This window comes from Delphinus delphis, chromosome 16, assembly GCF_949987515.2.
Source record: "Delphinus delphis chromosome 16, mDelDel1.2, whole genome shotgun sequence".
Lineage (NCBI taxonomy): Eukaryota > Metazoa > Chordata > Mammalia > Artiodactyla > Delphinidae > Delphinus > Delphinus delphis.
The window spans coordinates 17,593,542-17,608,731 of NC_082698.1; the positions used below are offsets into that span (position 1 = coordinate 17,593,542).

At 40.7% G+C, this 15,190-nt stretch overlaps 1 protein-coding gene across 15 annotated transcripts in view; it reads right to left on the reverse strand.

The window, feature by feature from the left end:
• The window catches only part of VTI1A (vesicle transport through interaction with t-SNAREs 1A), a 364,615-nt gene extending 349,539 nt beyond the window's left edge, over window positions 1–15,076 (reverse strand). For 5 of the 15 annotated variants that reach the window (XM_060034063.1, XM_060034058.1, XM_060034060.1 and 2 more), the window contains exons 1-3: window positions 14,694–15,073; window positions 5,885–5,943; window positions 1,875–1,985 (exon numbers count right to left, since the gene is read on the reverse strand). In XM_060034063.1, the coding sequence (XP_059890046.1) occupies window positions 1,875–1,985; window positions 5,885–5,943; window positions 14,694–14,787 (264 nt within the window). In that variant the 5' untranslated portion in view covers window positions 14,788–15,073. Of the gene's footprint in view, window positions 1–1,874; window positions 1,986–5,884; window positions 5,944–14,693 lie in introns of all 15 variants that reach the window. The other 10 variants (XM_060034052.1, XM_060034053.1, XM_060034049.1 and 7 more) reach the window with 5 other exon arrangements.
• Between the last annotated feature and the right edge of the window lie 114 nt (window positions 15,077–15,190).

The following is a 15,190-nucleotide window of genomic DNA, read 5'->3' on the forward strand; positions in this document are numbered from 1 at the left end:
AGAAACCAGGCATCTGAGGGACAGGCAGAGGAGGAGGAAGAGGGGCCAAGAAAAGAAAGCAAGCAGACAATGGGGTTGAAGAAAAAAGTACTGAGTTGTCCTCTACCTTTCCCCATTGGCATAGATGTTCCCCCAAAGTCTTAATATTACAAAGGGAATAAGAGAACTTCTTCATTTGCAATAAACATTGCAATTGAAGGACCAATTGAAGATTGAAGGACCAATCTCAACTATTTTTTCCTGGGATTCAATACTTTGAGGTATGGTATATGATTATAAGAAATTATCAAATGTCTTTAAGAAGATATTCTTCATTCCATTAAAAGACAACAGAATTATATATAAAAAGACAATAAGAATCAAAAGAGAATTACATAAATACTTCCCACATTCTATTCGAATGCCTCACGTGATAAGGTAAGGTAAAGTGGACAAAGCTGTGAAACAAGAAGCAAAGGACCACTCACTGCTCAACACCCTACAATTGCTTCTCATCAAGCGAGAGTAGAGGCCAAGGTCTTCACCATGCCTGCAATGCCCTTAGAGGTCTTTCCTCTGCCCCCCCTTCTGTAACCACAGGCACCCCTCTCTCCCACTTGGGCACAGAGAACAAACACCCTAGCAAACAGCCACACCGCCCTGCTGGTCACTGTCTGTCCATTTACTCATCTTCTTTATAGCATTTATCACTACCTGAAATTACGATAGATGTATTCACTTGTTTCTTGTCTTCCCCATTAGAATATAAATTCCACGAGAGCAAGAACTTTCTCTCTCTTAGTCACGGCTCTTTTCCAGCACCTAGGACACTGCCTGATACATTACAGAGCTCAAGAAGGACTAGTTGAATGAAATCCATAATGAAGCTGGACCTCTTGGTTCTCTCACATGTAAAATGGGGATAGTAATCCGCATCTGCTCTGTCTACCCTTCCTACAGTGAAATGAATAATGCGTGTTAAAGCACTTTATAAACTGTGAGTCCCGTACAACAGAAGGTGGTGGTGGTGGTGGTGAAGGACGTTTCCTGACACAGCAGAAGACAGCTGCGGCAGCAAATAGATGAACACATGAATTTTTTAATGAAAACCTGGAGACTAATGTTTAGCTCCTAGCTGCTGTTTCCATTTTTCTTTATAATAGAAAATATATCTGAGAAATGCTTATCCAAATACATGATACCTAAAGGACTCTATTCTTCAGGAATGTAATTCTTTTTTTTTTTTGGCGGTACGCGGGCCTCTCACTGTTGTGGCCTCTCCCGTTGCGGAGCACAGGCTCAGGACGTGCAGGCTCAGCGGCCATGGCTCACGGGCCCAGCTGCTCCGCGGCATGTGGGATCTTCCCGGACCGGGGCACGAACCCATGACCCCTGCATCGGCAGGTGGACTCTCAACCACTGTGCCACCAGGGAAGCCCTAAATGTATCTTTTTAAGACTCTAATAATAAAGGCTATGAAGCCTATCCCAGAAAAAATTACACATAGAAACACACATCTAAAAATACTGATATAATTTCAGGACATTCACGAGCCCCTGAAGTCCATCCATGAACACTGCAGTTTAAAGACCGCAAACTCTGAAAAGGCCCAAAATTGGATTTCAAAATCCTAATAAATGCTAAATACCAATAAATACTATCTAAACTCAAAAAACCACATGATTTGGATCTATTTTGTGAGTCAGGAATCCAACATACCTTCAAGTCCATCATTAGCCAGCTCTACAAGCATTTTTAGATCCCCAAGTCTTTGGCACAAGCTCCCAAAGACGGTGCACTTCATGCTGACTGAGGCGTGTGGGGGCAACAATAAAAACGACATGAAAACCAGTGTGAAGACCAGTAAGTACAACAAAGGGTGCAATCTGACTCACAAAATCTGTCTCAAGTTTTCCCATTTCTTGCTTGTAGCTTCTCATCCTGTTGCTGTACATCCCTCGACTTTGGGGAGGTATCTCTCGGACTTCCAAATCCATCTGTTCCAACTGGAAGGGTGAGAGAAAAACATGACTTAAACCATATGCTTACTCTTCATGTGACTAGACATTTCGAGCTGAAAGGATTTAATTCCAATTCCTCAGTTTACAACTTGAGGAACCAGACCCAGGGAGCTAACTACCTGTGGTCAATTGAACACTGGGACTATTTTTGTGCTCCATGTTTGTTAAGGTCAACAAATAGGTACTGAGTGCTTGCCAAGGGACATATAGAGTGCCAAAGTGTTTACTCTGTCAAGCATTTTTTAAAACTATGTGCATTAAGCCAAACATCCTCAATGATAATGATCTGACTATCCGTGGAGTATCCTATCATTCCACCCAACCGGGTCTGGTCTTCTGACCCCAAACCACCAGAACTATGCCAAGATAAACCAAACCGTTATTTCTACAATTATTCTATGAAATGTCAGTCCAGTCTTAGTCATTTGGTGAAAATTCTCCTGGAAAGTCTTTTCTGATTAGGAAAATCCCATGGCAACCAATATGGGATCTTGAACTCCAGCCTTATACTTTTTAATCATGTTGATATCGAGTTAAATGGATACAGTAATGTAAAATTACACAGCTCACTGAAATCAGAGCAGGGCATTTTATAACAACCTGTCGTGATGTAACACTTTGCATACAACACATGAGCATTTAACGGGAGGCAATACAGAAATAGTATGATGGTTAAGAACACAGGCTTTCAAGTCAGACGCCTGCGTTCACAGTTCACATCATAGGCTACACTGCTTACTAGTCATGCAACCTTGGACAGGCTTCTTAACTTCTCTGGGTCTTACTCTTTCCATTTCTAAAAACAGTACGTCTTTTGTAGGGCAGTTATGAAGATTAAACAGGGTAATTCCATAACGTGCTTAAGACAGTGTCTTACTTGGTAAACACTAGATTAATGAGAATAATAGGAGTGATGATTACTGATGATGAAGAAGAAATACAGCAAGCATGATACAAGGTATCAGCTGTAGTTTATACTTGGCATTAAAAAATAAAAACCAACAACTACAAATTGGCTCAGGCCATGTCTAATAAACTCACAACCGAAAATGTTGTCAGATATTTTGCCTTTTAAAGCAAATAATCCTAATAAATTATTTCCATGAATACTATACACTTGGCACTAATAAAACTCTTACTGGTCCAGTGTCAGAGTCTGAGTAACAACAGTAGAACTCAGATAAACCAAAACACCATGTTTCAATTCACAGGCCTTAATTTTTATTAAAAAAAAAAGATTGTTTTAATTACCCTTGATTTACGCAGTAACCATTTAAATTATTGACATGTCTCAAAGTAAATGTGAAGCACCAATAAGTTAGTTACTCAGCAAGGCAATTACTTAGAGCACTTCTCTGAGATCGTCATTATGTACTTAGTTCTAATAAGGTTGAGCAGGATCATCCAGACAAATGACTGCAAAGTACATGTAAGAGAAAATCCGAGCGTTAACTGCATTTTTGTTTCAGGCGTTTTACAAGGACACTTAAAACTAACCAAAAGTAGGTAAGAAAGAAAAAAAGGAAACACACAACAAGCACTTTAAATGAAACCAGAAATAAGGCTAATATGCACTAGTTTCACGTTGTCACAACATTCATGTGACCAATGTCAAGGGGTAATTATGAGACATGCAGTGTCCAAGAGATTAATGCAAACTGTTCAGCAGAAATACAACTCCTCCTAATAAGTAAAATCATAATGAAGTTCTTCTCCCAGCATCCTCATCAAAAGGACAGTATATAATGATCAGTATCCTTAATAAGGATGTCCTCAGAATTAAGTAAATCAGCTGCCTGATCATTTTAAACAAACAGAAACATATCTAAGACAAAACTCTACGTTAGTAACAAACGGAGATGACCATGTAAGCTCCATGGGGGTATAACTCAGTTTTTCTTGGTACAGTGACATCTTGCTTATCAGGAAACCAGCTTTCTAACATCATCAAGTAAATCAACGTCTCCAAAAGAAGGCAAACCAATGAACCAAAACACAGGTTTTCATGGCAAACAAAACAAACAAAAACAAAAACACCCGCTACTGAGAACTCAACAAGATAAGAAGTTAACTCAACATCCAAAGAATTGATCTGTTGTATCACTTATGGTAAAGCCTGCCAACCTGAAGGAAGAAGCGTCCTGGTTGGCAGCTATGGTATATAAAAGGCCAGTCTTTTCACGTGAAGGCCAGGAAGCATGAGAGAAACAGCTGACTATAAAAAGGAGAGAAAGGAAACAGAAAAGTATTGGGGATAAAAAAAAAAAAACTTCCAAAAGAGAGGCAAACATGAGAAGCTGAGGAGTTAGAACAAAGCTGCCCCTGCAGAGATAGTGAGATGAGAAGTAGATCTTACAGGGTGAGGAGAGCGTAGGCGTTCCGACAGCTAGAAAAGAAGCAGAGACAGGCAAGATGGAGCATCAGCTCTGCAACTCGCCTCCTTTGCATTCACAGACACGAAGGAAAGGTCTGCGGTGTGATGGGAGGCTACTGCCGCCTATTCCTCAGACCCTGCAAAGCAGCAGCCCCGGGTGTATGGTCCCGTTAACAAATGTTACTCAGGCAAATAAGCCTGGGAAGTGCTGCCCCTTAGGGTCCCTTCCTAGAGACCTGTCGTGCCTCGTAGCCTACTTTAGGGTCTAAGAAGGTTCTATAGAAAAATAATAACCAAAAAAAGACCCAGAATTGGAGAATTCTGTTTAAGCTACAGTTTCCCGAACTTGTTTGAACAGGCAACACCAGTTAACAGAAACACGCTTTGGGAAACTGTTGTAAGTTTATCAGTTAGAACACCAAGTAGTACCCTTCAGTATTTAGAAAAGCAACACGTTCATTTAGGACCACAATGCAGTAACAAATTGAATCATACTTGCAATACCTGGCTTTGAAACCAAAAATTAGGACACAATATATTTTAATACTTTTTGCTCCTTGATTTGAGAAGCTAGCTAGAGCTCTGGGTTTAGCATGTCTAAGTACAAATCCTTACTTCACCACTTACTGGGTGTGGGACTTCAGATAAGTTACTCGATCTTCCTAAGCCTCAGTTTCCCCATCTACAAAATGGGGGTAATGACACTCTGCGGGTCTCTCACGCTTCTGCATGCCTTGCTGGGCATGCCAAGAATGCAAGGTCCTGACCACTGATTCCCAGGCAGGGAACAATGTTGGGGTAAGAAACAATGTGTCCCTCGGGGCAAAGAGCAGGCTTGCTTACAGGCTGTTGTAAAGCAGCACGTTCCCCAGGCTCCATGCTCCTCTCCCGTAAGGTAATCTGCTGTATGTGCAGGCACTCTTCTAGGCAAACATGCATCAGCCCTGTGGGAACTGGGCCTCAGGGAACTGACGCAAGCCTGCTGCAACTTCGGCGGCTGCTTTTGCTGTGACTAATAAAAGCCTTTGGTCTCTGACCTAGGAATCTCATGTCTTCTGTCAGCATCCATGAGATTGTGGCAGGCTCACTTATTGGTGAGCAAGCAGGGGAAAATCTCGATCCTTAACAATTTTTACAAATAGGTACAAATAGTACCTATCTCACAGGCTTTTGGTGAAAATTAAATATTAAAAAGCAAGTAATACGCTTAACCCAGTGTCTAGTACCCAGGATGCCTTTAACAAGTGTTAGCTAGTTATAACCATTACGAAAAGTATTATGAAGGAATAAAACTTCGAGATGGACATTTAATGAATCACCTTTACTAAGAAGAATAAAATCCCAAGAAGTGATTAAATTCTCTTCCATCTAAAAACTGATGAATTCTGAATCATGAACTGCTAATCAGTAATGTTTCACATTTCTACAATGAATAAAAGAGACTTAGAGGAAGGCATCAGATTAAACGGCTCTGGGTGTGTTTTAAATATGTTACCAAGTCTACACATACCAGTTCTTTTGCTTCTTCGAGCTGTTTCTCCACATTTGCAACCACCTGCTTCTTCTCATCTGAAACAAATAATAACATCAAGGAATTGCTAAGGATACAGATAAATTTAATATTTAAAAACTTCTATTTTTATGTACCTTTTTTCCTTTCTGGTCAGAGTAGAGAATTACCATTATCAGTCAAACGGCCATATCATTCTTTAGTGGGTTAGGAACTACTATAAGCCACTGATTCTAGGCTATCTGGAAATACATAATCCTATGGAGCACTGAATTAAGAGACGCCATAACATTTTTAAGAGAAACCAAAAATTATTTTGGCCTTTAGAAGAAACTGTGTCAACAATAGCAGATTTAGTGGTGGCATGAGGAGTCCGCAAAGTTATGACTTTAATAAATTGGGAATAGTGGATTTATGAATACAAATTAAAAGTCACATATAACAACAATTCTTCAAACTGGACAAGTTCTTACAATCCTTTAAAAAAAATTATGCTTTCATTAAGAGTTGAGTGTAATGGAAGAAATATTTGAAGTCAGAAGTACTGATTCTAACCCCAAAGCCATTACCTCATGGTTATGGGATCCTGGGTAAGAAAGAGTTTCTACTGAGACTCAGTCTAAACTGTCTAAAATGGAAATTTAAAGCATCTACTGGATTCTTTTTAGCTCAAATAAGCTGATGCAAGAGAATTTACTTTTAATTTGTGAAGTGCTAAGTGTCTGTATGTGATTTTTTTCAAACTCAACCACAATCAAGTTATAACTCAACTATAATTCCTCATTCTGGGAGAGACATGTTCTAGCAGATACTTTCAGAAAAATTTTCCCTACTCCCATTCCAAATCAATCAGCCCATTTATTTAGAAATGGCACCTGAGTTTTGTGCTAACCTAATTTATTGACCATTTATATTTTTGTCTACCTAACACCCTTCTCTTCTCAGGCAATAAGCCTCACTCTTTCAAGGCTCTCCTCTTCACCAAGTAGGTCAATGGGAGATACTATGTCCTTCTATGACCCTGCCTCTCTGGTCACAGTGACTTGCCAAAGGATGGCCTTCTCTTTCCAGCTGGACTAATACTAGTAGCTCAATCCCTCTGGCTACATTGGTCTGGGGGGTGAGGGTGGGATGCGTATAGGATCCAATCAGACTAATCAAAGTCCTGTAGTAACAGGAAAGTCTTTTCCTCTCTCTTGGTAGAGTTATGACAGTGTGAGTCTAGAAGCTGTTGGCATCCACTGCTCTAGCTACAAGGAGCAAGCCAATTTCCAGTGGTTGAGAATGAAAGCCTACATTTACAAAGAAGCAAAGCTGATAGATAGATAGATACATAGAAAGACAGATAAAGATGAAATAGATTTTGTTAGTTAGCTTCTTGTTCCAGATAACTTTGGAACAGGTTTTACTTGACTTTATCATGGTTTGGTTTTTTGAAACAACACATTTCTTTTTCTTTATTTAAGTTGGCTTTCTGTGACTTGAAACCCAATGACTAATACAACAGACTAGAAAAGTCAGGAAGCTTGAATGGGTACAATACCTAGCAGCTGACTAACTTTTCAGAAGGATAGTTAATACCAAGTGGGGAATCTTTAATAGAAGTTATTATTTTACTAGAATAATAACTAGGTTCTGATAACCTCAACTCCTTCCCTTTGATCAGCACCCCCCTCCAAACTAGGGGGTAGCTATCACAGAAAGTGTTCTGTGTGTACTCTAAGAATTTCTCCCTAAGAAAAGTGCACATTTAGAATTAAAATTCAGCTTGATTTTCCCTCTTTGAGAAAGTTAAGCCTACATACGGCCAGATTAAAAATTTAGTATACGACCCCAAATTTATATGCTTCTGGTACATGTCAATCCATCTAACATCTCCACAAATTATAGTAGAACCACACTGTATTTTTGAAATAGTGCAGAATATGAAACAAGACAAGCCTATCCTGGACCAAACCTTTACCTCTAACCCTGATATATTTCCAGGACTCCAGATCTTTAATCCCTATGCTTCTGCCCATCTCCACTGTGACTACCTGGCAAACTGCTATTCAAAACTCTCTTCAGAAATCACTACCTCTTTGAAGCTTTTTCTAACCCAACAGAAGAATTAACTACTCACTCTTGCAGAAAATCCCGAGAACCCTTACCTAATCCTCATGATTTATCTCTCACTTACAGGTCTGATTTATCTTCTACCTTGGAGGCCCTGGGAAGACAGGAACCATGTCTTAGTCCTAAAATTTAGCACTGAGCCTGGCACATAATCAGTTCTCGAAAACTGATGGTAAACTGAATAAATAGTGTAGTCAGTGCAAGACTTTATAAAAGAAGCTATGCTACCAACCACCCTGGTTTCCCTTTTTCCCTGCCTGACCCCTTCCCCCACTTAATCTTTCTAAAATGTGGCTCTGATTGGATCACTTGAGCCTAACAGTCAAGGCCCTCCACATTCCAGACCCAAGAGACCGTTCCAACTTTATTTCCAACTACTAGCTCTCTCGTATGTGCTCTGCATACTAACCAGACAGACTATCCTTTACTACCCAAGCACATCTACCCCCCTCCCCACAACTCTAAGCCGTTGTTCAAGCTACCATTTAGGTTCTTTGGTTGAATAGAACAGATCTGATTCTGGCTAACCTAAGCCAAAAAGGGAATTTATTAGAGTAATTCAGGGTGGATCACAGAATCAATGGAAAAGATGAGTTCCCAAGCTCAGGGAAGACAGTACCCAGGGTGGCTCAGGAAACCAAGGGAGCAGGAAGTCACCGACAGTCTCTGCAGAAGGAGAGTTAAAATTCCAATTCCTGGCAAAAATTCACTGAATGTCCTCGCTTTGGTAAAGTGTTCACCTCTTGACCTGGACAGGGCATGGCAGCCTGTCAGTTCCACCAAGACTGGGTTTAGGGAGTTCCTCAACGGAAAATTGAGGCGCTGCTCTCATAAGATAGAATGGGGGATTCGGGGCCTTCCGAAACAACAGAAACCCATTGCTTGCAACTCTTACACTCTTTCCCTGTTTTTGTCGGCTAAATCCCGCCATCCTTCCAGGTGACCTCCTGGAACATGATCTTATCTCCTCTGAATTCCTAGACCTGTGTCCTCTGCCCTAGCATCCCTGATGATCATTAGAAATTGGTTCCTGTAGTTTTCCCTTCAGCCTCATTTCCAGCTCCTTGAAGGCAGGGACCACTCTTGACACATGTTTGTCATAATTTTGTATTTAGCATAGACAGCTGTACACAGTAGGTGCTCACTAAGTGTTTACTGAATGAATCAGTCTTAGCATTCAGCAACACATTTGTTATTCACAGAGAAACAGAAAAAGAAAAATTGTATCAGTGAGGACTGGGGCAAATCTTCCCACTTAGAATGGCAAGTTTCCCTTTATGAATAAAATAATGTTAAAACAAAGCCATTCTAGAATGATCCTTGTGATAAAGGACTAGAGTTGGGGATTCCGTGGAGAAATGACTGGTGATTCTAGGACTGGTGTAGGAAAAATACAAGATGATCCTACAGTACCTCATAATATCAGAAAGTATGAAAGTGTTAAAAAGGGGGAAAAAAGCCCCACAATGATGGGAGTATAGCAAAAGGACACAAAAGCCAGCTGGAAGGGCTTCCAATGGTCAAAGCTGGCATAATGTGAGCAACAAAATAAAGTGGTATTAGAATATAACATGAAGTATTTAATAAACGAGTCCATGGATATAAATGACTGAATTAATAAGTGGAGGAGAATAGACAAATCTTTCCTGTATAGAAGAATTCCAAATAATTTACCTAAATACTCAGCCTTCAAGGAGGTGGAGCACGACTCCCTACTCCTTAAGTGTCAGCTGTGCCTATGGTTTCCTTCCAAACAGTATGGAAAGGAGGAAAAGAGTAACTTTATAGTGGAGAAACCTGACAAATAATACCTCAGCCAGGTGATCAAAGTTAACATCAGGAGTGCTAAGTTACCTTACAGTGTGTACTCCTGATGTGATGTGATGTGATGAAAACGGTGCTTGACCTCCGTGGTCCTCCTCTCAAAAACCTATAACCCGAGTCTGATGATGAGAAAAACATCAGGCCAATTCCAACTGAGGAACCTTCTATAAAATATCTGATCAGCACTCCTCTAAACTGTAAAGTCATCAAAAATAAGGAAAGGGCTGTGAAACTGTCACAACTAAGAGGAACCTGAGGAGCCATGACTACTAAATGTTCCGTAATACCCTGAATTGGGTCCTAGAATAGTAAAAGGACATTTGGTAAAAAACTAAGGAAATCTGAATAAAGTATGGACTTCAGTTAATAATAAGTATCAATATGGGTTCACTGGCTGCAACAAATGTATCATATTAATGTAAGATGTTAACAATAGAGGAAACTGGGCATGGAGTATATAAGGAGTCTCTGTATTATCTTTGTGATTTTCCTGTAAATCTAAACCTGTTCTAAAATTAAAAGTTTTTTTTTTTAATCAATGAAGTTATTACTTAGGTTGAGTGTGGGTATGTGTGCGTGTGTGTATATGCCTAACTCAAGTCCTACCCACTCTACTTCAGCTCACTCTGTACCTGAGTTCCTGAATTAGGTCTGGAACCATCTCTTCAACTCTAATTTTATAGAACAATAGAAATGTAATGCATGCGAGTCACATAACGTAATTTAAAATTTTCTAGTAGCCACATTTCAAAAAGTAAAAAGGAACAAGAGAAATTCATTTTAATATATACATTTTTTTAGTTTTAATAATATTTAACTCAATATATCCAAAACACTATCATTTCACTATGTGGCAACAGCCGCATTTCAAGCACTCAGTAGCTACACATCAACATTACAGCTCCAGAGCCACATACGTTTTAAGCAAACCACAGTGTTCATAAATAAAAGCAGATTTTTCTGAATCCTCTGATTACAACCACTCTGCAAAGGCAAGAGAGAATCATGGAACAATGCTATGGCTTCTTCCATACATGGCCATGTCTAGATGGTGTCCAAAAGCCTTCAGGGCTTGGCATAACCAATCAGTTAGACTGAAGCATTTCCTTCCAGAAAGGACACCTGTCTTGCCCCACCACTTCCAGTTCTCTCCCTGACTCTCTCTTTGATATCCTGAATTCAAAGCCCCATTCCACGTGCACATCCCCAAGTCCCTAATCACTCATCTCCCCGCAAATGTAGGTGTTCATCAAGAGAGATTCACCCAACTCTAGCACAGAAAGGAAGCAAAATTGAGGTCCAAGGTTCCTTGAAGAGTTCAACTAACATCACAAAGTCTGAGAAGCTGGGTCCTGACTAACCCTACAGCTGTTGTCTTCACCAGCAGCAGTATCACTAGTGGCTAATTTATCATGTACTTTCTCTGGGGAGAAAAAAAAGTGTGATAGGGTGTTATATGCTTTGTTTCATTTGATTTTTACAACACTGTAAGGTTGAAACTATTATCCCCTACCCCCGCTTTTCCAGGTAGAGGAGACAGGCTTAGAGAGGCTAGGCAACTTGCTCAAGACTGCACATCTAGTAAAGCAGAGCTGGGATTCTAAACAGATCTGATGCCATGTGTGAACTGTAATCAATTTGCCATAATGCCTTTCTTGGTATTTCTGACTATATCTACAAAATGATAGGCTTCACAACAGACCATTTATCTCTCTGTTCATGGTGAGGTAAGCAACTAATTGCAAAGGAACATTTTGTTTAAGATCCTTCAGGAAGCCTGCTTGAGTAACAGAACCTCTGCCCCTACGAAGTATCCCCCCACTTAGGATTCATCATCAGAGGAAAAGGAGTGTCACAATTAGTATTAGCAATGGTTTCCACTCATCCATTGTCCTGACTTTACCACAGAATACTAATCATTAAAATCAAAGTTTGAATACAGTGCCATAAGAATATTACTTAAGAAGGGACTGATCTATCTCATTAGTCCAATTACTAAAACTACATAAAATTCAAACACTTTAGTCTAACAGGAAAGTTTTTTTTAATTGTTTAAAATGTATCACAGAATAATCGAATTTCTTTTCTAAAATAAAGTTTTAAAATTTCAATCTTTTCTGTTCTCTTTGGAAGTAACACTTTAATACACTGTACATGCACAGCAGAGGTAGCACATCGTATATTGCACACACTTAGTTGCAATTAATCCTACCTACTCCACTTCCATTTCAGTAAGTTAATATTTGGGGGAACAAACTGCTTTGGCTGAAAATTTTGCTCCAATTTTTAACCTTCTTAACTCAGGTAAATTCTGGGTCAACTACCAAAGATGCCAGGAAGAGATTATAATTACTTTTATTCATACTGGTTTTCGCCATGGTTGTACATATTAATTTGTTAGTCCACAGATATACATCTGAAATTCATAACTACACAGATATATTTTTCATCTTTCTCTATTTATCAACTAGAAACATTATAAAATGAGCAAGTACAAGTAATTATTAAGAGGGAAACCACAGCATTTTCAAGAATTACTAGCATTTAATTATTCAAGTCAGTAAGCATTTTTCCAGTGCCAGTTATACAGTCTCCTCTCAATTCTCATGTAGCTGCTGTGTTTGGGCATTACATTATACTGTACCTACAGAGAGTCAAGACTTTTATTTTTAAGGTACTTAATTCAAAGGTTTCCTTCTATGTGGTAAGAATGGTTACATTAAAATATAAAGGTAAGAAAAAAAATCGATTGTAACAAATCTGTTTTCTTGGAATTGGCTGTTACAACTTTGCACCCAGGAATGATTTTGTTACTTTATAGAATAGCTTCCCAGTACAAAACCTATTAGCCCAAACAAAAAAATGTTTCCTCAGCTAAAACTATCACAATTAAAAATGAGCAAAAATCCCACGGAAACCACAAATCCTGATATTCTGAGGCTCTGGGACTGAAGTCAAAGGAAGTAGTCTCCAACAACAATGACAACAAAAATCAAGATGATATTGGGCAGTGGAGGAAAGCAGAAATGAAGAGTTGAGGCGAGGTGATGTATCATGAAGTGATGAGGCCATCAGCCAATTCGCCACAAAAATCTCCAAGGCAGCAAAGCCTGGTGGTATATGCTACCTTGGTTCTCTCCCCTTGTTCCCTCACTTGGACTCGTACACCTCTTTAAGACACCATCCTCCACCTCCTCCAGAACTAACTGGGACTTCAGGAGATGAGTGGGGTGTAAATGCAGAGAACCTGGCTTGAAGCAAATGTCCCTATTAATAGAAAATAGGTGGGGGTAAGAAAAACAAAGAGGGGACTTCCCTGGTGGCGCAGTGGTTAAGAATCTGCCTGCCAATGCAGGGGACATGGGTTCGATCCCTGGTCCGGGAAGATCCCACATGCTGTGGAGCAACTAAGCCCGTGCGCCACAGCTACTGAGCCCACGTGCCACAACTACTGAAGCTCACGTGCCTAGAGCCAGTGCTCCGCAATGAGAAGCCAGCGTACCACGATGAAGAGCAGCCCCCGCTCACCGCAACTAGAGAAAGCCCGCGTGCAGCAACGAAGACCCAACGGAGCCATAACTAACTAACTAAATAAATAAATTTATATATTAAAAAAAAGAAAAACAAAGAAAGGAAGAAAATTATTTACAAACACAAAAGTTTGGGGGGAGGTAGGGAAAGGGAAAGAGGAATGACAACTTCAGTCCAGGAGAAATTGCTGCTGGCATCAAGGATTGACTAACAAGGTGGGGCAAGGAAGTTGCCCACCAGTTCACAGATCAATGAGCACTCCTTTTCCTATACTTTACACCATAGAGTGAAGGTAGATGGTTCAATTTCACTAACAAAACTGAGCACCAAAGCCACAATCTTTTCTGCAAGTAAATACTCAAATTAAATCTGTATTGAGAGAAAAATAAATCCTAAAACAATGTCCTACAGACAAAAGTCACAAGACATCATATTTATGTATCTGTTCATTCACTTAAAACATTTTCCTGAGCCCGTTCTAAGTAAATGCCAAGGAAATCAAACACAGCTCCCACCTTCACATAACTGACAGCCCAGTATCGAAAATGAGTTGTGCTAGAACACAAAAACAAAACTCTTCTGGATGAAAATGGTGGAATTTTAAAAGTGAGAAAAATTATCCTGTACCAAGTTTTACACAACACTGGGTTATGGATCCCCAGGAAGGATGAAAAATAATAAATGGGGATGGGGGTATGAAAGATACTAATGATTACAGCAGCTAACACCAAGAAAGGGCTTTACATATGTTGTCATTTAATCTTCACAAAAACCCTATGAGAGACGCACAATTCTCTCCATTTTACCAAGAAGGAAAGTTGAGAGAGATTAAGAAACTTGCCTAAATACAACAACTTCTAAGTGGCAGAGCAGGGATTTGAATCCGGGTACTATGGCTCTTAACACTGCTTTGCTGCCTATAATAATAACATCATTACTAACAAGACAACGTTACTGTATGATGCACACTCATGATCTGGGTACGTTCACTGATTCTCTTTGGATACTCTCACATCTCTATATTTCACAAACAAAACCCAGCCAAAACTAAGACTCAGAGAAACGTTCCCAAGGTTATACGAGTCACAAGGCAGCGGAGTCCAGATTAGAGCCCAGATGGCTCAGAAGCCAAAGGCTCTTTACACTGCACCCCACAACCCAGCTTAGATTCTCCCCTTACCCTCAACCAACCTCAAGCATCCCTCTGGGAGGCCCCAACACCACCTGCCTCCAGGCTCGCTCCCCAGAGACACATTTATTCAGGTGTCGTTCCATCGCCCACTGCCCAAGCCTCCTGGCTCTCCGGGCCACCCCCGCCCAGCCTGGGCAGGGCTCTTACCAGGCGGGAGTCGGGGGACCCTCGCAATCTTATTGGTGATCTCTGCAGTGAGCACCGCGAAGTCCTGCTCGTAGCCTTCGAAGTCGGACGACATGGCGGCTCCGGAGTGGCCGGCCCGGGCCGGAGCCTAGGTCAGGGCTGGGGCTACGCGGGGCAGGAAAAGACGGTGTAGGAACGCGGGAAGCTCCCTAGAGAGCGGAGCGGAGAAGCCGGGGTAGCTCCCAGCCAGGCCGCTTCCTGGTTGTTCTTCGCGATCTTGGTCCTCCGGAAGTTGGGCTGGGTGCGCTTTTTATTTTCCGTTCGGGCTTCAAGATTAAGAAATTCGCTAAGGAAAAGCCCTTCAGTTAGTGCCCCCAAAAGCTTAAAAAATATGCGGGTTCTCGGGAATCACCGAAAGCATTTTTTGCCCCTCCACGTTTTGGAAAGCGGCTCCGGCTCCCCAAGCTACAAGTCAGAGGGCCTTGTTTCCAGGGGGGAAGTTTGATGCGGCGAACCTC